At 35.9% G+C, this 22,081-nt stretch overlaps 1 protein-coding gene and 1 long non-coding RNA gene across 2 annotated transcripts in view; one reads left to right on the top strand and one right to left on the bottom strand.

Moving 5' to 3' along the window:
* LOC116171289 (tensin-1) overlaps window positions 1-22,081 on the top strand; it is a 36,958-nt gene that overhangs the window by 4,622 nt on the left and 10,255 nt on the right. Inside the window, exons 3-4 of the mRNA XM_031488046.1 lie at window positions 13,350-13,481; window positions 17,626-18,385. Of these exons, the coding sequence (XP_031343906.1) occupies window positions 13,350-13,481; window positions 17,626-18,385 (892 nt within the window). The remainder of the gene's footprint in view (window positions 1-13,349; window positions 13,482-17,625; window positions 18,386-22,081) is intronic.
* Window positions 3,083-3,801, bottom strand: LOC116171292. Its single transcript, XR_004145421.1, has 3 exons — window positions 3,592-3,801; window positions 3,413-3,526; window positions 3,083-3,351 (listed from the first exon to the last, which is right to left on the bottom strand). It is a non-coding gene; the product is annotated as an uncharacterized LOC116171292 (long non-coding RNA).

Genomic DNA, 22,081 nt, shown 5'->3' with positions numbered 1-22,081 from the left:
AATCGTTGAGCTTGATGCTTGCGTTCTAGTTTAGGTCTAGGTTGTGCAAGGTGCTATCACTGCTTTACTGTTCCTTAATTCGTACAAAGTTTGAGTATGTCCCAATGGTGTTGCAACATGAAGACACTAGGACAATTGTGACCGTTGTGACCACAAATAAATCATCATCAACATGCTTTCCGGCAACCTTTTCTGGTTTCTGATACTACCGTTCTTGGACGCTTGGATGTGTTCTCCAGAGCTTTGAATAGCTTTACAGTGCAATGAAACACTTCTAGGTGCTTTCCAGAGCACGCTCTCAAATACTTTTAGGCCTTTTCCAGGTTTTTTAAACTTCATTCGAAGCTTGCTAGACTGTCAGAATTTTTGGAGCTCTTTTCAGAGTTTTATGGATCTTTTCCACACATCTACACCCTAACCAGATTCTTCTATAACCTTTCCAGGTCAAACAAAGCCTTCTAATCTAAATGCTTTCCAAGCCTTGTGAAAGCTTCCCACAATATTCAAAGGCTTACCAAAAGAATAAGAATATTCCAAGGATCTCCTGAACCTTATATCGCCTCCCTTTCTCTAAGATATCAAAAACAACGAAGCCCCTAAAGAACCGACAAAACTAATAGACTTTAAATGCTCTAAACGCTTCAAATCGCTCTTAAAGTTCGTAGATGACTCGTGAAGATTCTTGGAAACTGAGAAATAAACAAAAATAGTTTTTAACTTTTAAGGATTTCAAAAATTCTCAAAATAAAATAAAAAACACAAAAAAATATCGAAATCTAAAGAAAGATATATTTATGGGACTTGCCTTCGAGACACTTGGTCCATCATGGCGCAAGGAATCGCGAGATTTTCTCAATAAAATAGGCAGAAGCTTATTGCGGAATCCGGCGACAAACGCGCTAAGCAATTTTTATTCCAAAGGATATCCTTGGCTATCCAACGTGGAAATAGCGCATGTATCTTGGGCACTCTCGCAACTGAAAAACAGTTCGACGAAATTTATTTATTATAGTTAATTATTGCTTTCTTTAATGTTACACAATTTTAAATATTTCGTTTAAATAAAGTTTTATTATCAAAATAACCCTTGAAACACTTATAAATATGAAGGCTGAATTTTAAAGGCTAATAAAGAATTTAAATATTCTAGAACTAGACGACTCTGAATACTCATACTTTTTACAGTTTTTAAAAGCTTAAAGGGTCTTACAGGTTCTTTAGATTTTCAAACACTCCAACTCGCACTCCAATTTCAAAGTTCCAATCTCAGAGAAAAGAGAGACTCGGCTCTCAAAGCTTCTGGACAACTCTCGGAGACTGTTTGCTATTTTTAACGACCTTTAAAGATTTTTAAGATCTCAGAAATGCTTTTCGAAGTTGAAAGCAGGTCTCTTAAAACGCATTGCGGATTTATAGAGGATCTTACTTTCAAAGGCTCTAAAAGTCAATTAAAGACTCTCAAGGTCGCAATAAGACACTTGAAGTCTCTTGGAAGGTGTTAGAAAGCGATTCTTTTGAGTACTTTTAAACGCATCTAGACGCCTTTGATACTCATAAAAGTGTCTTAAAATTTGGATATTGAACAATCGATTAACTAACGATTATTCATACTCCTTTAACTCTCTTAGATACTTATAAAGGCTTGTTAAGTTATTTAAAAAAATGCTGTGAAGGTTATTGGAAACTATCGGACAGGAAACGTTTGATGACTCATGAAAGATTCTTGAAGCGCCTTAAGGGTTTTTCACTAAGAGTCTCTAGAAGGATCTTGGAGACAACCTTTGAAGGATTAAAGATCCTTAAATGCTACTAAAGACTTTATAAGACGGTGGAACGCTTTAGAAGGGCTTTAAACGGCTTTAAAGGCTAATAAACCTATAAAACCTCTTGAATGATCTTATTGCCTCCTGAATATTTTAAAACTATATAACACTTTAGAAGGTTCTTGAAAATTCTTACACACTGTCAAGACTCTCAAAGATTCTATACACTTTTAAATATTCCTGAACACTCTTGATTATCTCAAGGACTGATATAGGCCTTTAAGACCTCTTAGAGTCACAATTACGGACAGCTTTTTAACGCGGTACATTCATGGTACTCAGCAGTACGAAACGAGCAAATCACGTATCCAAAACCAAAACAATAGCCAGCTGGCGACTGGCATTCGCGTCCAAACGCGCTGCGGGAAAATCAAACGTTGGGCTCTCATTGTTGCAATTTTCGAAGCAGTACTGCCACTCGTATATGAAACAAATCTCAACCACGGGTCGGTCAACCATGCTTCGAAAAGTGTTTATAAAACGCAAGAGGACTCAACCACGGGTTCAAGTTCCACCCGAGGTTGGCCAAGCACGGGTTTAATCGGACTTTTATAACACCGATCCTTAAAGGATCTTGATTTTAAGTTGTTAAAATGGAATCATGCGTGTCTACATGTTAAAGTAGCACATTTTATAATTTATGCGATACCTATACCTACGAAACCATAAACATTTCCAATGTTAATAATACGCTGATGCCGTATACATTTGTGAAAGAGCGCCAATTTGTACAAAAATGAACTCGGCTACAATTACAAAAATTAAATAAAAATAATCATCCCCACACATTCTATGATTTCACAAAGCAACCACGGAAACGACCAAGAAACTCAACACTTCTTTTATAATACTGTCTAAAGCTGAGAGTCTAAAATCACGACTTTAAAGTTGCTTTATTCCGCAGTATTTTACTTGATTACTGTGTCATAACATAACACTAATTGGAAATTAAAACGTTGTGTTACGGTGAAACATTTAATATCTATCATATAATTCCTTGTAGTACGGAGTTTAGTGATGCATTTCTTTGGAAGCATAAAAATCAACGACCATTTAAAGCGCGTCTGTGACTTTTACAATAGAAAGGGCTATCAATACGAAGGGGTTTCTTACAGATGTGGATACTAGTCGACAAAATGTCTTACTCGGTCTCTCCGGTCCAATTTACTGGAAAATAAAACTTACGTACACAGTAAATGTTTGTAGCAGATTCATTACATTTCGGATATGTTTATAAAGGGAATTAGGGAAAATGTGAATTTGTGAATGTGCTATTTATTCAAAGTTTTTCCCTTAGATTGTACTGGTTGAAATTTCACACATACATAGTTAGAATTCATTATAAAAATGAAATAATTGTTACCCAGCCTAACAAAAAGGACGGACACATTAATATTTATCAAAACCTTTTCTCTTCACGACATTGTTTGATGATTTTTTCTATCCCCTGTGATTTGAAGAAAAATCCATTGTAGATTAAAAAGTTTCACATCAGTTTCTTGCAACTTTTTGACTGTGACGTGATCATCTACAATTGTAATTAGACAGATCTTAATGGAACCCCATTCCCAGACCGTGTAACCGCTTACTGGTGTTTTCGGTGTGGTCGGAAGCGACGTTGATGGATTTCATTTTTCTTGGCTACCGGCAGCCTATTTCCATAACAGTTTCCTTGATGTTCTACCAGGAAGCACGTACACAAACTAAAACGGAATCCACGTAAAACCGAAAATCTATTTTTAAAATCAAACAACCGAGTTAAATTTACCGTGCCGAAATCTAATATACGTTTGGCGCTATTATATGCAGTCAAAATTCGATAATTAATATTAATTGATCTCGTAATTGTGATTGAACTATTTAATTAAAGCGCCTTGTATGCATTATTTGATAATGCTATGGCCCAGGGATGCGTGCACTTCATTTGCTGGATTTTTCAAAATGAAAATCGACCCCTGCCAATATTATTACCTACTATAAGTTGATTGTAGGAGTAACTCGTTTACTACGGTATATAATTAGTTTGATGTTTATTGTAACCTGCGCCATCCCGGTGTTATTTTGGTCCAATGGGGGGTACCTACCTATTTCAGTTCGGCTTACAAAATTAAGTCGGAAATGACGGCGTTTGATATAAACGGTCGCGAGCGCGCGTAGTCATGCTTTGCTAGTTAGAATGATTGCTTTCATTTAAAGGTAAGCTCTCCTATTAACTTGATTGTTGTGTGCACAATAGATATGCAGTGTGAAAGCTTAGTTACTTATAATAACGCAATTCTAATTCGAATTCCAATTAGAGTAGTAATTTGAGAAAGTTTAGGATCTTGATCAGTATCTATACGCCTGTGACTAACCCATCCCCTGTAGAACCTCATTGCATTGCAATTACGAGTACAATTCACAGCCCGTGCAAGCGTTCCCAACTTGCATGTCGCATTACCATTTTTTTTGCCTTTTAAATTCTACGACTAATGGCTAATTCCGTCCAGGATATGCATACGGAAGTTGCTGAAAACCAATTAATTACCAAAATCTATTTCCATTATAGGTTTTAAGACATAACTAATCTGGCTGAAAGAGCACTTGATATCTATCAGATTTAATTATAGACATAAAACTTCTCAAATCGAGAGAAAAGCTCTTACCACTTTAAATTTCTTTTAGTAATTTTTACGAAGCAATCAATTTTTCGCACAAGCACTAACTTTACTCACCTTCATTTGCATAACATTTTACGTAACATTTGCGGCAAAATTTGACCAAATTTATTGGTTCCTCGATTAGCTTTTTCGGATAATGGTCCATAGGATTGTCTTAATGGTAGGAATTAAATTATACTGCCACAAATCATCCACTGTACAAAAAAACCAAAGAGTGGTATCAATCAATGTCAAAATAGGTGTTATTACACCTGTCCAATTAAAGGACTCGAAGCTGAGCGGCTTGTGTTTAACTTAATCCACTAAAATAGCGGTGCTCAAAATATGTATGAGTAGATACACCAATATTCCTGGGAAAAAGATCTGTCACTCGAATTTCTGATTTATTTGGCGGAAAAGTTCGTCCGTACCTGTATAATTTTTCGATAGTTCTAGATACGAAATTTACCACACGCTGCTTTTAGCTAAAAAGTTTGTTTACTGAATTTTCATAATAAACACTTATGACGCCCTGCTGGTCCAAAATACCCTATCGCTATCTGTCCTGGATGCGTCCCTACTCTTTTTTAAATATCTAACTCGCCGATAAAATGGCTCTAACAGGTTAAATCAGCCCATCTTTAATCATTTATCAATTCTTCGTTTGCTTGCCCCAATCATGTATACAAAAGTCGTCTGTCAAAACCAACGGGCGTTTAAACACTGCAAATTCACACCGCTCATAAAAACACTACGGGTCATTCTGACTGAGCTGCTTTGGTTACGTAAAATGCGCACCTTTTTAAACCCAAACTCGCACTCATTGTATATTGAATTCAATCAGTTACTACAGTCGGTACAGATAACATACTAAAACTTTTCGAACTTTCTGTGTTACGACGACGAAATTCTCCGGAAGCACCGTGGCTTCGGTTCACTTTCACAAAAAAAACACAATTTAAACTGTATACTTAATTACAAAATGAAATTTACTGACTGCAAGAACAAAACATCCAGTGGTAATTTGCAGGATGAACTGCGTAGACGGTAACGGCGATGAGAGTTGGCGGAACGGCGGCAAGAAACGTCGGAACGGGGGTGCTTCGGACGCCACCAGAAGGTTCGGAAGCCTTGCTTCTGGTCAGGATTCTGAACGGCGTTGTCGGGTGCTCTGGAATTCCCGTCTCGTACGATTATACATTCGATATGTTCAAACAAATTAAAACGGTTTTTAATTAATTACGCCTTTCCCCGACATCGGAAAATATGGGACAGGCGTCAAACTTCAAATTTGTTAAGAGGGCACACGGATGTAATCTCGACTTAATCGGAGGTTGTTACTGTAATCCATTCATCTAATTACGGATAATTATATTAGGAATGTGAGGTCAATCGGCGCAATCTGTTATCACGTTGTCGTTGATATTTTCGTTAAACTGCATGACCTTGCCGGTTTCAATCCTGGATTTTCGTATACTATTAGAAAATGATTCTCTCTCTCTCTCTCTTCTTCTTATCGCAATGACCAGAGATAACATGAGATAAACTTTAACAAAACATTTCACGCAACTCGCTTTGAACAATAAAATGAGTAATGGAAAGGTGATTATATAAACAAAATTAAATACTATTAAATCTAATAAAAACAAAATTGATCTCGAATTCAACTAATATGATCGAGTCTTGTGTCCAATCTCAAATTATAACAAACTTTTAACGTTAAAAATAATTGAAATGCACCTACAGAGTGACCCATCATCAAAACGCCCGCACGACGTAGTTTGCCATTATATTATGTTGCTTAGCATTTGTCCTGTCGCCCAATTTCATCCGCGACTGAAATCGGATCCCTAGGCCAAATCGGGTTTAGGGATCAAGTTGGTTCCGCGAATCAAGTCGGGTTTCCAGTCTGGACTCCTTCTACTATGCGATCAAAAATGAGTGAGTCACCTTTGGAATTTTTGTTTACATGGACTATTTTTTTAAAATTTTTTATTTATTTCCCGTTCAGATTAGGTACATTAGTAATATAGGGTCGTCAGGAGAGACTTAACTTGAACTTCGACAGCAACTCATTTTTCATCGCCCGGTATTTCTGGGACGAATCAACATATTACACTGCCACTAAATAAAATATACAAATGTTTAGTTCCTGGCAAGAAAATGATGAATCAAAGATTTTGCATTACCGCTTGCCCAAAATGTGACCCGAAGGGAAAAAACACATCTAGACTGCATTAATGTAGAATGTACTGGGTGGCCAAATGAGAATAGCACGCCGCTGTGTCTCAGAAAATAATAAAGATAGACCTTTGGATTACGTTTTTACGAGTATATAAGTTTTGTTAAGAGAAAATGCTGAAAATTACTTTTAGTTGAAATGAAATGATATTATCCAAAACGATTTATCCTAAAAATTGAAAACCGAAAACAGAACCGACTACAACCAGCGATCCTCTGTTTTTTACATATAGATAATCATATGCCTGGAAGCGTCCCTACCTCTCTGTCGTGACGGTTTTTAGAACCGTCAACACTGTCGAGTTCGGGCACAGCTTGTGTTTGACACGAAACGCGCACCTTTATCGCTCGTATTTCTAGACATACTTCCGTTCAAGTTTACTATGAAGCGGTATACGTGTAAATTTCCCAATGTTGGACGAAGTACAAATTCAAAAAACTAATTTTCAAAACTGCAAAGTGGACACCCGTTACAAAAATCAATCGAATAATATTGCCTGATTGATATGTTAAAATTGTTTTATGGTTCAAAATGCGTTTTCAAAATAAGTGGAAAGTGATCTATGTTTTGAATGTGTGCGAAATGTAAGCATTGTTGTTAGGGTGTGTTCTAATGCTGGCCAAGGAAATAAAGCACGATTACTTGATTTCGGCATTTTTGGACAAATAGCCATTCAGGCACGTGATGAACATCTCTAGTGTAATTTTAAACCCTACCAAGTTTTCGAAAATCCATGAAGTTGAAAAAAGTAGGAAGTAGAATCTTTTGATGACTCTCTTCCCTTAATTAACCAGATTGAGAAAAATACACAGGCGCATTTTGCACTATTACTTTCCGAGATACAGGTACATCCATCAAATACTTCACTCTTCCTTATACTTATATACGCCGTTCCTCATGCTCCGTTAGGACGCTTTTTAGAACCGACAACACTGTGGCGTTTCGACTCTTATCTATTGCACACTGGTTTCTTATCTCAACGCGCTTTATTTTCTCGCATATAGTTGTGTTCTCTTTCATTATGAAGCTGTACACGTATAAAATTTAGTATACCGGCAATTTTGTAAAAATCAAAACCAACATTTTCTAATCTAAAGCTACCATCTGTAACAGAAGGTATCAAACGAAATTTAATTTCCCATGTATTGACTTGGTTTTTTTTTTAAATTCAGAAGTGTATAACAGTATACTGTGTGTAAGCAATTACACGCTCCTATAACGCCGATTTCGTTAGGTAATTGCACAAACGCATTCTTTCGATGTCCAAGAAGTGAAATGAGCATGTTGGCATGCAACATTTCTATTTATTCCTTGATTTCGTCCGAAACACGCGGAAATCAATTTTCAATGACCACGTTCGTTTGGATCTCAAAGTGACAAAATCGTTATTTTCATTGATTTTGTTGGGAAAACTTTTGAAATTCTAGCTTGATGTCAGTTGATGAAGTTTTGGACATAACATTGAGATTCAGTACGTCATTGAAATGCTCTTAAGAAAAAGTAGAATTGATTTCGGTTTTTCGTTTGCACCTTTTACAATTTTGCACAAGAATGTGATTTCTCTATTTTCCAAGATCCTTTTTGTTTCTAAAAACAGTTTACCATAAAAATCAACATGCTCAGGGTATCAATTTAAATTTCTAAACGTTGACAGCATAACTATCTCCTTTCAATTCGCGCAAATTGCAAGAGAAGAAAGTAGGTAGGTAATTAATCTCTCCAAATTGTTTAAAGATATAACTGTAGCTTTCCATTCTCGCAAAAAAAGCAGCCAATTTTACAGTTCCAGCCAATTTGACCCCGTGTGTCATTAGGTTCGTTCGTTTGTGTGTTCTGAATTGGTTCTATTGGACATTTTTGTTCTAAAAGCGTTCGTTTGTAATTGTAACTAGAAAAATTGACCGTTCGTTTGTATTCAGAACCTTGTTCTGGACATGTACTTTCAGTTCTAGATCAGAAGGATTGGTTCTTTACCGGATAGACTAGTTTCGATTTGCAAACTTACAACTATGATTAGCCACTACCGGTCCGAGTAAGTACCTTAAATTATTTAAGTGGGTTAATAATATTACTCTCGCAGCTCGCTCGCCTTCTTTCGTATAATTCGTATGCAAAACTCCAAATGACTTCCAAATAAAGTTGTGTTTTTAATGGCAGAAAAAAGATTATCCCGATCGTACCTGATCGGGTGTGGGCCGCTTTAGCGGTAAATCTCCCTACTCACAACGATAATTACCGCTCCCACTCAATATAGCGAACAGACCGCGAGATGAGTGCGAGTTATCCAAATTTGAAATAATCTGCATTCGAGTTGCTTTTGCGTGGGTGATCTGTAAACATTTTTTATGCAAATTGCTTGAGCACGCCGAGGGATGGGCTAATAAGGGGTATGATTTTGAATCCTATTTTATTGCCTGGTCTAATCTTTATTGGTGTTGGGTAATGGGTAGTTTTCATGTCATAATTACGTGAGATATGAGGTACAAATAATTGCCTAAACTTATCTTTACATCGCGTTGATTATCCGACAATTACGCAGTATTCGTTTCATTGTGGTATTTTCACCCTAAGGCTTTAAAATGCTCAAAGGTGCCGTATGATTGTTAATTTTTTTATTGTTTTTGATTAGTCCAAAAAAGTATTTTTGCTCCAGTTGGTTGATAAAGTAACCGCGAATGAATTTTAGGTAAGCAAACTATTGGCTATTAATTACTCTTTAGTCTTCAGCTCCCCTAGCAAACGCTTGTGTTTAAACAAAAATGTTACTTTGCTTACATTATGTAAATATAGCACAGGGACGCACTCTGTCTGGAAGAAAAAATCCAATTACTTTCATTAAGTGTTTTTGGCGAATGTATTTCATTTGCGTTGACGAGGTATGAAAAATTCCCTCCATTAATCATTCCGTATATGGACAACGTGACGGACAGATTCATATATTGCCTTGACCATAAAATAATAATTAAGCCGAGAATTAAGCATTTGTCATTTCAGTCTTCAAACAATTTTAAGCTTTACTTATGGAGTTATGCTAGTGCAGTACCTAAGCGTTATGTGCAATTTATTTACTTTGCAATTAGAAAGTGTTTTGACGGTAGTAATTAAATTACTACACTTCCTCGTTAAAGAATCATATAATATAAACGATTTGATTTCATTAACATTATTGAAAATCCGGCCTTGGCAATTATGGTTAAAATTGACCCAGATTTTTTATAGTTATTTATGCACCCGCTTCTAACCATGGAGTTAGTCATGGCTTGCGAAAAGTGAAGTTGTGAAGTCTACCTAACTTACTTTTCAAGGTATGCAGTAAGAATATGAGAGGCCATTTCTTACAGTTTTAGCTCTTTTTTTTAAAGAAAAAAAGAGTTGGCTGTAACTCCATTAACGAAAAGACGGTGGCGAATTATTCAACTAATAAAGATTGAAGATAAATTAGACTTCGCCAATTCCTAATGCGCGTCCAGGACAATTCGTCACGTAGAACTCCACCTTGTAAATTCGCCCCCTGGGAAAACTCTCGTATATTTCATGTTTTCCGCAGATACGGGAGCGATTTATTCTAGGCGCGAATTTTCCGGAAACGAATTGCCTTGGGAGCGAATCGTCCGGGTGTGAATTGTCCTAAAGCGAATTATCAGCACACCTGTCTGAGGATATCTACAGTCTTCGGATCAAAAGGAGAAAAACGTTTTTGAAATATTGCTTTCATGGTTTTTCTGGCTTATTAAAAAACCCATTTTCAATTTGCAGAATTATGAAAACGATAAATGCTCTAAAAATATTCATTTTCTTTCCTCAAATTTGTCTCCCTTTTATTTGATATTTTATTGAGTTGAATTTTTTGCGATTTTTCCCGTCAAATTACGCGATTTCTATGTTGAAAAAGAGTCAAGGTTTCGAAAGCATAATACCCAAACACATGTTACTCATGGTAAGTTCAAGTATTCATTTAGTCGACACGAATAAAAGTGAAGTGAGCTTTCGTCTTCTCATCGTTATCAATGGATTGATTGTTCTAAATCGTATTTGTCGCCTCATTGTTTGGCTATGGTTTTGAATTACACGCTGGAAATTAGTTGTGTTCTGTTACTTCTACAATTCATCAATTTAAATCATTGACAAAAAATTTGACATTGCAAAATTCGAAAGCTCTAGAAACCGGTTGAACCAATGAAAATTAATTAAAGAACGCCGCCATTGCCATTCCACGTTGAGTGGGCGTTAAAAAAGTACTAAGTAGCTAGAGAGGGTACAAGATTGAGGCATTCTTCAATTTCCAAACTTCCAAAAATGTCTTGGTTTTCGGGAGACTACATTTGACAATTTGAACTTCTGTAATTTTTAGTGTGGTGTCTTTATCTTGAATTAATTTTCTTATAGGCTTCTTGAAACTTGATCATTACATATACAATTTACAAAAAAACCTGCCTTGCTATCCTGCTAAATTCAAAACATGTTTAAGAGTATCAATCCTAATTTGTGGTCATTTTAAAATTTCAGAAACCCCTTTTATAAAATCATTTATTCCGCCACTGGTAGCGATAAGTTTCAATCCTAACTTCTGCGATCCCTCTTTCGTATATTTAAATGGTTACTTCGCAAGATTTGTAATGGTCAATTTTCCATTTAAATTCTACTCACGTAGGTACGCGAACCGATTTTTTACTTTTATTTTGAAACGCCAGACCCTTACATAGAGTTAATTCGAGCTGCGCGTTCACTTGTAACGGGTTAGTTACATTTACAGGAGTACGCATAAAATAAAATTGAATCTCTACGGCACTGACAGAAATCCAATATAACAATTCATTTTTTTATACCCCTTGCGGAAGCCTCTTATCTCCTTTTAATAAGATGTGAAATTCTAAGTGTAATGTTCTGGTTCGATGGAACTCAATAAATACTTTAGTTGATAGAGTAAGCACAAAGACAATCGAGTTCCGATTTTCTTTATACGTTCCTGTATGCAAAATATTACTTTGGCTCATAAAATGCCCCTTAATGCCAAGCATAATTTTAATCCGACCAAAGGAATAGTAACACTGAAATTAAATGCAAATAAAATTCCCAATCACTGAAACAAAATAATCAAAATCCTTTGCCCCGATCTAATTTTGATCAACTACTGAAATACAGTACAATACAAATGGTCTGTTAGGTCGATTTCTTCAGGAATATCAAAGGTATTTTCAAGAAAATCAATATGCAAATTCCTAAAAATAACCAACCACTAATTTATACAATGAAAAAGAACTCAAAACAGCTTAACAGTAACTGACGCGGATGAAATTTCCTTCAGGAATTGATATAACATACATATGGAAATTTACTGCTTCAATGGCCGTTGACTTTATGGTGAATGCCAAGCAAAAATGTCCATACATATTTTGAACTCCAACAAACTAGCTCCAATTTCGCGAAAATAATACGGTTTATTGTTATGCACTGGAATAAAGTGCCAATGTTCCTTTGTTGATATTAAAATTTTGCCCAATTATGAATTAATTAAACTAAGTCAATGCACCAATTAATTGTTTTTAAGTTCCCTATCGAATCACGTTATGTACAGAATATTATTTATCGCGCAGGTGTTTTCACATTTTTGAAAAAACAGCTTATAACTGGCTGTTACCATTAGCGACATGAAAGAAAAAAATTCTCACAACCCACAACCAGTAGGTACATTGAATGTCGTTTTTATTTGGAGGGCAGGTGTATCTAGAACCCCAATTAAAACTGATTGATTGATAAGAAAAATGTTAAAAGATTGTGACCCATCTTGGATAGGTACTTGGTAAATTTCGGAAAAATGATCCCCTTTATGTACTTAGATGCTACTTCTTTATAATGTTATATAACGTAGAAAGATTTAGTAGCAAAGAACCGAAATTGGTTTAGCTTTAGGTAAGTATATTTTCGAACTTCTTCTGGTACACCTCGGCATTTAAAGACTTCGGTAGGTGACCTCCATGAATCTTCTTTGTTTTACAGTCTAAGATTCTGATTGTGGCAGTCGAGAGCTAATTGAAAGATGGGGTGAATGAAACGCCACCATTCGCCATTGTAGCAATTTGAGAAAGTGTAGTGAATTGTTGAATTAAAAATAACTCACTGTGTTAAAATAAAGTGTGATTTTCAAAGATTTTTATGGCGATGATGTTAAACCGATTTAAAATTATCTTATAAGTAGGACGGAGGGTGTGGAATTGAAATTGTTTGTATCTGCTACCTACGTAATTGCTATAATTGCCACTATTATAGTTAATTTGACAAGGTTTCGATTACCTATAGATTGAGAACGAAGTTTGGGTTAATCTTGGAATAGTATCTACGCATTATTTACGATTGAAATTCTTCAGGTGTACAAAACGTGTAATTGCGCCCACGACATGTCTTCAGCTCCTTTCGCTAATTGCGGTGGTAAAATGTGCAAGAGTTATTATTAGAAAAAATTGTGTAGTTTTATTGATGCGCGTGTACTTCCAACTGGGTAACCAGTATATTTTTAGGTCAATTAAGAGCACATTCGCTGTAATCCCATCTGGTAATATACACAACTTGAATGGGGGAAACAATACGAGTTGTTCTAAATTAAATGTTAGTTGCATGTGTTAAGGCTAAGAACAATGTTTGTTATAGAAGACGTTAATCATACTTTTGGGCCCTTAGACGGAAGTATCTACGCCACCATCGCCAAGAAGCCGGAACTTTCGCCCGGCGCAGTTTCTAGCCCTCTCACTGTGTCCATGGACTCGGGCATTTCGTCTGCAGGTTAGTCAATAGTTTTAAAATACTTTTACTGGGAACAAATATTTAACCAACAATAAAAATGTAGAGGTTTACGTAATTATTAACTGTGCACTTGTCGGTATTTCCTTTGTGTAAACGCTTGGGATGACATCACATATATCTTCCATCATTAGTACATTCTGTAAATAAAGTTCCTTGCAAAATCTACTTGTTTATAGTCATTACTAATTTTGATTGCCTACTCATCGAGGTAATTTTGAGTAATTCTTCAGATAAGGGATCCGCGATTTTACCGCAAAAAATGTCAACAAAATGAGGACGCAAATCTATATTTACTGTATGTTTTTATTTGTAAAATTACGTTTTTTAGAATCATTCCTTCCTCGCAATGGTGACATACTTCCTCCGACATTGCGGTATAATTAACTGGCGTTTGGAAACCAAATAAATATAAGTGCAATTCCACGTTTATACCATTTTTATTGGCATCCTAACAATGTGATTGGTGTAAAAATAGAGTAATTCGTTGTGCGTGTGTTAATTTTGAAAGTATGGTAAACAAGTAAGTTGATATAAACAAATTAAACCTACTGATTAACTTTTTAGGTCATTTAACTAAATGTATTGTTGCTTTTAATTATACAAAAAAATAATTTAAGTGACCGCATCGTCGTTTATTAGCTTGACTTGCATACAAATTAATACTACGGTTCGCCCCAATTTTATGGGGCGTGAATAAACCGCAAAGAACAATTGAGGGTTTCGTACCCAGAACGTTAAACGGCCGTTTTATGCCAAACTGCGAAAGTTACATAGTTGTGACACGCCTTTTAGGCGTTTAACATGAATTTTTTTAAAGGTGGGTAGATTTAGCACTCAATTATTTGATAATGAACTAGTCCGCTCAATCAAATTAGTTTTCTTTATTATTCCATACCCGGTAGTGAATTAATCGGTTTGATCAATTATTTGATTATCTATAATCAAATATTCCATTCATCGAATGAGCATAATTTGATGACTGCTTCTTTTGCAATGATAGTGCCTTGTTCTTTGATTTGAAATGTAATTATTTAGTAATCATTTTTCCCAAAATATGTACATGTATTCTATTAGTGTTTGCCAATAAATAAAATTTAAAAACGATGAACAATAATCACTCATAAAAATTGAAGGAACGAGATAGTAGAAACAGCCATAGCGGAACTGGGGAGCGGTTCGTGCACTGCAATGAAGCATTTGCTACATCTTGCTAAAAAACCATTTTCGATGCCGATGTCAAGTATAAGAACTCTTTCCTCAGCTCCAGAAGATCGTGTGATTCCTCCTTTGTACCCATTTATTTATTGAATAGTTTTTCGATATTGGTCAAAGCCAGCAGGTTTATTCTTGGTCACAAATTCAACTCAACCAAATTTCTTGAACCACACCAGAAGTAAGAAAACATTCCAACCCTTCTATCCATATCGTTTAATGGCGTACATCTGCTCTTTTAGTCTGGCAGCGTTCGCTATGTTTAAACTGCTTTGCCCTAGCCCTAGACAAATTAAATATTTGAACTGATTTTTTTTGCTAATTCCCAACCATTTGGAAGTAAGTTTTGTTACCTGATTGAGCAGAACTCTGTCTACATAATACTTTTTTCCCTCTTGGTAGTAAAATTTCACCTTTAAAACGATCTCCTTAAACTCCATGGAATTTTAACGTGGCATTTTGTTCCTTATTACACATCTTATTGTACGTAGTGACAACAAAGGCTTTAATGCATCTCTGGATTAGAATTGTGCGTTTGTATATTTGAACTTAAAAAATACGACCATTAATCGATTTTTGTTTCTTTGAATATAACGATTCGAGAATAATTATAATGTCTTGACCATGGGCATATTGTGTCTGTATTTAAAGATGAAACACGTAGATAAGTATTTTTCTAATTTTTAGGCTCAGACAAAGCGAGGTTGTTCCTTTAGGTCGTTGTTGGTGTGGTGTTTTTCCGCATTTAAGCATTGAAAGTTTTGTTCATTATCTGGTGTTGGAGATTAGAAATACAACATAAATTTCAAAAAAGTGCTGCAGAATGCTATACGGTACCCACCAAGTAACTATCATAGAAGAATAATTAGTTGTACAGGATGGTTCAAATTGGACACTTTCTTATGGAAACACCCTTTATTTTAAGAGATAGAAAAAATGGATCTAGATATCTGGAGCTTAATTTTAAAGGGCAAATCACTGGCGAAAACAGAATTCAGCTATCTCTAATCGTTTGGCCGCTAGGGACGTTTCCCGAATTTAGTCGATTTCTTTGATGCCCCATAAGCTTCTTATTATTAAAGATAATTGAGTTTGACAAAATTTTTTTATGTAGAATCTATCGCAATACACAGTCTTTATACAGGGTTTTTCTTATACGACTTTAAACTACATATATTTTTTCATATGGACCATCCTATATATTTTGAAGTTTTTGAAAAGAGTGTAAAATTTCGTATGATGTTGTAGTACATATTTATTAAAATATTTTTATTGCAGGCATCTAGGTTTCCATGGTGAACAAAAAGTGGGAGGATTGTTTAAAACGACAATTTCTTAATTATCTGCATTATTTATTTATATATTATATTATTTATTTGTTTTAACGTCCTTTGTTTTTTATGTGTTATTTGAAATTAAAAATATTTGCAAGTGCAACGAATAAAAATTTCCAAATAACCAAGAAATTGTCATTTTAAACACTCCTGCCCGCTTTTGTTCGCCATGGAAACCTAGATGTCTGCAGTCAAAATATTATTCCTATAAATATAACAAGTGATATATCAAAATTTAGGAGATTTTACGGTCTTTTCAAAAACGTCAAAATATTTAGGATGGTCTATATGAAAAAATGTAGTTTAAGGTAGTATATGAAAAACCAAACACCCCGTATATAAACTGTGAATCGATAAAAGTGCCCTAAAAAACTTTTGCCAAAATCGATTATCTTCAATAACAAGAAAGTTCTGGCACATTAAAGCAACCGACTAAATTCGAGAAACGCCCCCTACCGGCCAAACGATTAGAGATAGCTGAATTTTGTGTGTGACAGTGATTTTCTCTTTAAAAGTGAGCTCCGGGCACTTCCTGTTTCATCTTTAAATAAAGAAACAAATCAAAAGAAAAAATTTAAAGAATGAAAATTAGAACAGAATGAAATAAGAAGTACGACTGTATAAAAAAGTAAACAAAAGTCTCCCTCGACTAGGAAAAATTGGTCTCTCACGATCGTGAACGTCCTGATAGCTAAGCGACATTGTATCAGTGAAAGTTACTTGCGTCTTGGAGAAAAAGTGTCCCTTTGGTGTAGAATGTTTGGTGTACCTGTACTCTGGGCGAATCTAATGTTTCTCAGTAACACCAGGTCACGCTACTACTAAGACAGCAAGTAAGGAAAGATCCAAAATATTCTAAAATTATAATCACCCACCACTGGTTTCAGGTTTGCAGCTTTTGCTGAAGAAACCATGGGACTTTTAATGGCAGGAAGCAATAGAATCGAGAATAGAATTGATTAACTATATTAGAATACCTACCTCTAAAACATATTATTTCTATGGTGGAAGTACTTTATTTACGATATTATTGTAATATATTTTACACATTTCTTAAATAATTAAAAAATTAAATTAAAAATTTGCTGTGGTTACTCGTACTTGGTTATTACGTCACTGGTTACGATGCCAACTTGGTGACTACGAAAACATTAATTTGTCTAATTTCAGAGCAGTGATTTGCAAGGGATTATTTATAATGTTAATATTTTTACTATCTTAACTTAAACGTATTTCATAGTCGCGGAGATAATTAGCGCCTAATTGGGATCACGTTTTTTAAATCACCTTATTCGGAGATGCCCACGCATCTGTTACTACATTTCATTTCCATGTAAATGTCTCGTATTTTATTTTTATATCATCATCGAGTTACTCACGTAATTAATAAAATTAATTACCTTCATGTTTGGCTACTACACTAAAACCTATGATAAAAGCTCACTAGCTAGGCCACTGGTCTAACAACAAATGCATGGCAAAGGCTCGCTTTTAGTTTATGCTACGTCAACCTAAATTGTTCGACTTAAATGGTATGGGACACTGGTCAGTACACTAATTCCATTTTTTCACCACAGGTCACCAGCAAAACGCCCACACTAACGCCTCTACGAGTCCCCCACTGACAGCTCAACCGTCCCCACTGACCCCAGAAGACCAGCATCGAGAATTGGACGAGCTGCTTACGGATATGATGTTAACAGTACAAAGTATACCCGATGTAAAACCGCGACAGTCACCTTCTGTCACCAACGGTACAACCTTCAACTTGGACCATGTTAAGTACATAGACGAAGAAGAGGATAAAAACATCCCCTATCACGCGCGTCATGATAGTCGCCCGTTTAGTTACGGTGTTAACTCGAGCATGATCAACGAGGGTAAGGGACTTTCGAGTCCCAGTTTAGTGCGCAAGGCGAGTTTTAATAAAAGTTCCGGTGATACGTTAAAGAAAGTGCAAACGCAAGTGTTTCCGGATTCCAACTTTTCCTCGTACCCTTCCGGCTACCCGACGTACAACACATCAAAATATGGCACCTACTCGACGTCCTACAACAAGAAAGATCCAATCGACGATATCTTCACCGTTAGCGCTTTAAATTCGAATCGTCAGCCATATCGGCGCGAATACAGGGAGGAGTATTACAAGGATGAGGTGAAGAAATATGAGCCGATGAAAAGAAGTCTCACAGACGGTAGCCTGAGGAGGACTCCGGAAAAGGTACACGAATACAAGACGTCAAGCTCGCTGGTTACGAGTCCATATTCCGATGGTGAGAATTTGTCACCTCCGGGTGCGTTCAGGAGCTCGCCAAGATCGCCCGAGTTTCACGAAACGTGAGTATAAATTTTAAATACACCTTGGCACATTCTTCGCGGCTTAGGCCGGCCTTGAACTTGTAATTTACTGACCATATGTTTTCATTGGCCCATTTAATTGATTTTGCGTATAGGGTAAAATTGCTACACAATTTGTCGTATTTAACCTACATTCGAAGCGAATGGATTTCCAATTACGTTTTAATCTTTCGTTGATCAATGCCATACGTGCTTATTGAGAAAAGAGACGCGAGCACGCATTAAAAGGTGTTACGCAATGATAGGTAGATTGATCAGTTGTTTTTTGCTATGCAATTAAATGAAAGTTACAACTTTTGCATAGAACCGACAGTGAATGCGAAATCCTAGTTTCAAGGATTTTCACTTTTGTACGTAATCCTCAGTATCTAAATACCCACCTACAAATAGCATGCAATTAGCAAATTTTTTACCTCTTTGTTATTTGCTACCAATGAATAATAGCTTATGCGTTTCATTTACTTATTCTACGTATGACATTCCACTACTTATAATAATAAAAGACCAAAAGAAAAGACCTTTAAAGGTCATCTAGAAGCGTCCAGCATGGTCCAGCAGCAGCTTAAAAAGCTTCCAGCTTGGGAGCCTGGGGCCTTCTTTACTGAAGTCTTGATTTGTCTACTTCACTTTTGACTTCACTTCACTTTTAGGGTGAATCGAACGCCCTGAGTGTAGTAGTTCCAGTACCCCTATCCATTGAGGATATGAGGGAGAATGGTGCATGAAGGGTGTAACTAGCACTACTTGAAGAGTAACAGAATTCAGTGTTACAACGTTCTAACGGCGGACATAATTATGGAGGTGCTATAAAGCATATAGTTTAGTTGGGACGTATTTGGAAAAAATGCGGACTCGAAATTTCGGCCTTGAGAGGAGTGAATTTCGAGAATCACAAACCAGCTGATCATCTCCTTGTTTTCAGTGAGGTATTGAATACCAGGGTTTGCAAAATTACAGTGATTTTTTTGTTAATTTATTTTCCATTAATGTTCGTTTTTATTTTTTACGGCTTTATTATAGATTATTTGAAAAAAAATGAACTTTTAATGAAGACATATTATAATTATCTGTAAGAAGATGCGACGTTTCGGTTTTTAGACACCATCATCAACTTCATTTTTCTTAATACAGGTGGATTTTCTTCCATTTTTGAGTAGCCAAAAACTAATGATGTATGACACTTACTGCTATCTCTGTTCGATACAAGTTATTTCAAGTTTCTTTCAAAATCGAATAGTAGTAATCGAAAAATTAACTTGAAATAACTTCTTGGCGCCATTTTGGTTTTTTAAATAGAAATATAACCTTTTTTATTTTTTCCTAAATACGCTTTTTTATACTGAATTTAACGCATTTAAGATTAGCGTACAAATCTGTCATAGTTTTCGACATATGTCAATTTTTCTTTAAAAATATGGAGATGCAAGGGTCCATTCAAAAATTCGTATCTCTTAAACCGTTCAAGATAAATGAGTGCTCTTTTTTATAATCGAATCCTTAAAGTATAAGGATTTTTTTGAATGACCGTTGAAAGCTTGCAGGGCTGCTGCGATTTTTCAAAATTAGCAATGTCAGTTCAGTTTTTCAAATTACCATATTTTACTAATTACTATTTCCGATACCAGAAATGAATGTAGATTTGAATTTTAGGGTCACTTTTATAAACATTCTGTATGTCCATATTCCGGTAGTTTTTGGTTTGAAAGAAATTTTCTTATTTTTTTACTCTTTTTTTAATTTGATGTGGTAAGTAGGCTTTGGAAGCAACCGTTTCGTTGTGTCGTTAACCCATTTCCAAAAGGACAATGAACCCTTTTATCCTCCAGTTTAAACTTTATACCGTTGTGGTTTCTTTCTTCTACGGTGTAGCACAGTCTCGAAATCAGAACGACAAAAGATTTTTTTGGATTAGTCACTTCCTTCCCGAGTTATTACTGATTCAGTGCGGGGAAAATGCGCTTTCTTTGGTCGCGAATGACCACGTCTATACAAGTTTTTTGTTTGTTATTTATGGTGAAAATAGTAGAGTAGTCAGAGATGTTATTGATGTTAAAGAATAAAACCAAAGAGTACCCCTCTATGATAAAACCTGTAATCCACCCTATACGCCCTATAGTACTCCCGAGAGTACTCCTGAAAAATATACAGTCTGACCTAGCCACATTCAACCTCGGTTCACAGACTGGAGGACGTAAAACAACACTGCGCCCTTCTGAAATGTTGGGTCAACCTAAATCGCTCTCAAATAATGCCAAATACCTATAACACCTACTAAAAACTCAAAATCCGGAAATATGAGTCGATGACACAAAGTGATAAACTAAGAACCAAATGAAATTCCTAATTTGTGTTAAAATAAAAATGAGACATTCCCGAAGCTGAAGAAATTATTCGAACTAGAATATAAGCTAATATACAAAATCTTTATATTCTACAGGAAAGACTGTACTGGGCTGAGAACCAAGTACCGCGACATCTGCATTATGTAATGGGTAGTTCCCAAGGCTGAAATTCCCGCTCGTAGTAATAATTTTGGTTTCAAAATCATGTTACTCTGTTGCAAAAAAATGTATATCGTTGGCTACCTCAATATAAGGGAATTTTTTAAGCAAATTTTTTTAAGGAGAATGTACCTTTTCTCTATGACTAAACAATTCCTCACCACTGCTTCAGATCACTTTACAGCATATAAAGACAAAACATTGTGTGATAAAAATGTCCACTACTGCTCGTATTTACTGTAATAGGCGGACACAAGGGAGTCATGACCCCCCCCCCCCTCCAAAAACCTTTGATGATTTTTTTATGTGTAATAAATAAAAATATAGTTGTAAGACTAATAGTGAAATGTGATTAACTGTCGTGATATTGAAATAATACAGTACAGAGTTACTGTTCAAAGTCATTTATTGACATAAAAAAGGGCCCCAAAACACGTTTTTGAAGCTAAAAAATACAAAAAATGTCGGAACTCCCCTTCACTGGGGCTGGGGGATGTGGAATATCCCCAGACTCACCGGTGTTTCAAGAATGCCCCCCCCCCCCATCCTATATCCGCCCCTGGGTTTACACACATTATTGTTAGAAGTTATCGTAATAGTTTCTAATTCGCAATTCTATGCGATTGTTTTATACGCACTTAAACGTTATTATCATAACCGCACGCATTTTTTTCGCAATCACTCAATTACCAATATATAAAACACCCTGCGATAAATTGCAGGTAGTTGACTGAATTGCGCTGGTAGTTCCACGCGAATTCGAGTAACACAAAATAAATCCAACCTGCGATAAATGACAGGTGGTTGACTTCCCTTCCCTCGTGCCTCAACGTGAAAACCACCACACGATGATCAACTAATCCTCTCGTGGTTCGACGCGCATTACCTTACCGTTCGCCCAGAACAATGAACTTTTTTGAGTGACACCCATTTCGGGACGCAAACCGTTTCCACCAAGAAATCTAATTTTTTCGTCCATAGATCGACTCAACGTGAAGTAATTTCTCGTTGAATCAGCAAAATTCATGTTACGCAGCAGCCTAGATTCCAAAATAAAGACTCTTTCCTGTTATAGTACTTTGAATAATCGTGCTACATCTCAAGATTGAGCGGTGCCGCGAGGTTTCACACGCATTTACAGTCAGGACCACTTGTGCAAAAACAAAGTCGAAAA

This window comes from Photinus pyralis, unplaced genomic scaffold (genome assembly GCF_008802855.1).
Source record: "Photinus pyralis isolate 1611_PpyrPB1 unplaced genomic scaffold, Ppyr1.3 Ppyr1.4_LG5, whole genome shotgun sequence".
In the NCBI taxonomy this organism is placed as follows: domain Eukaryota; kingdom Metazoa; phylum Arthropoda; class Insecta; order Coleoptera; family Lampyridae; genus Photinus; species Photinus pyralis.
Note: the sequence above shows the minus strand (reverse complement) of the source record. Positions and strands in the feature narration are given on the sequence as shown.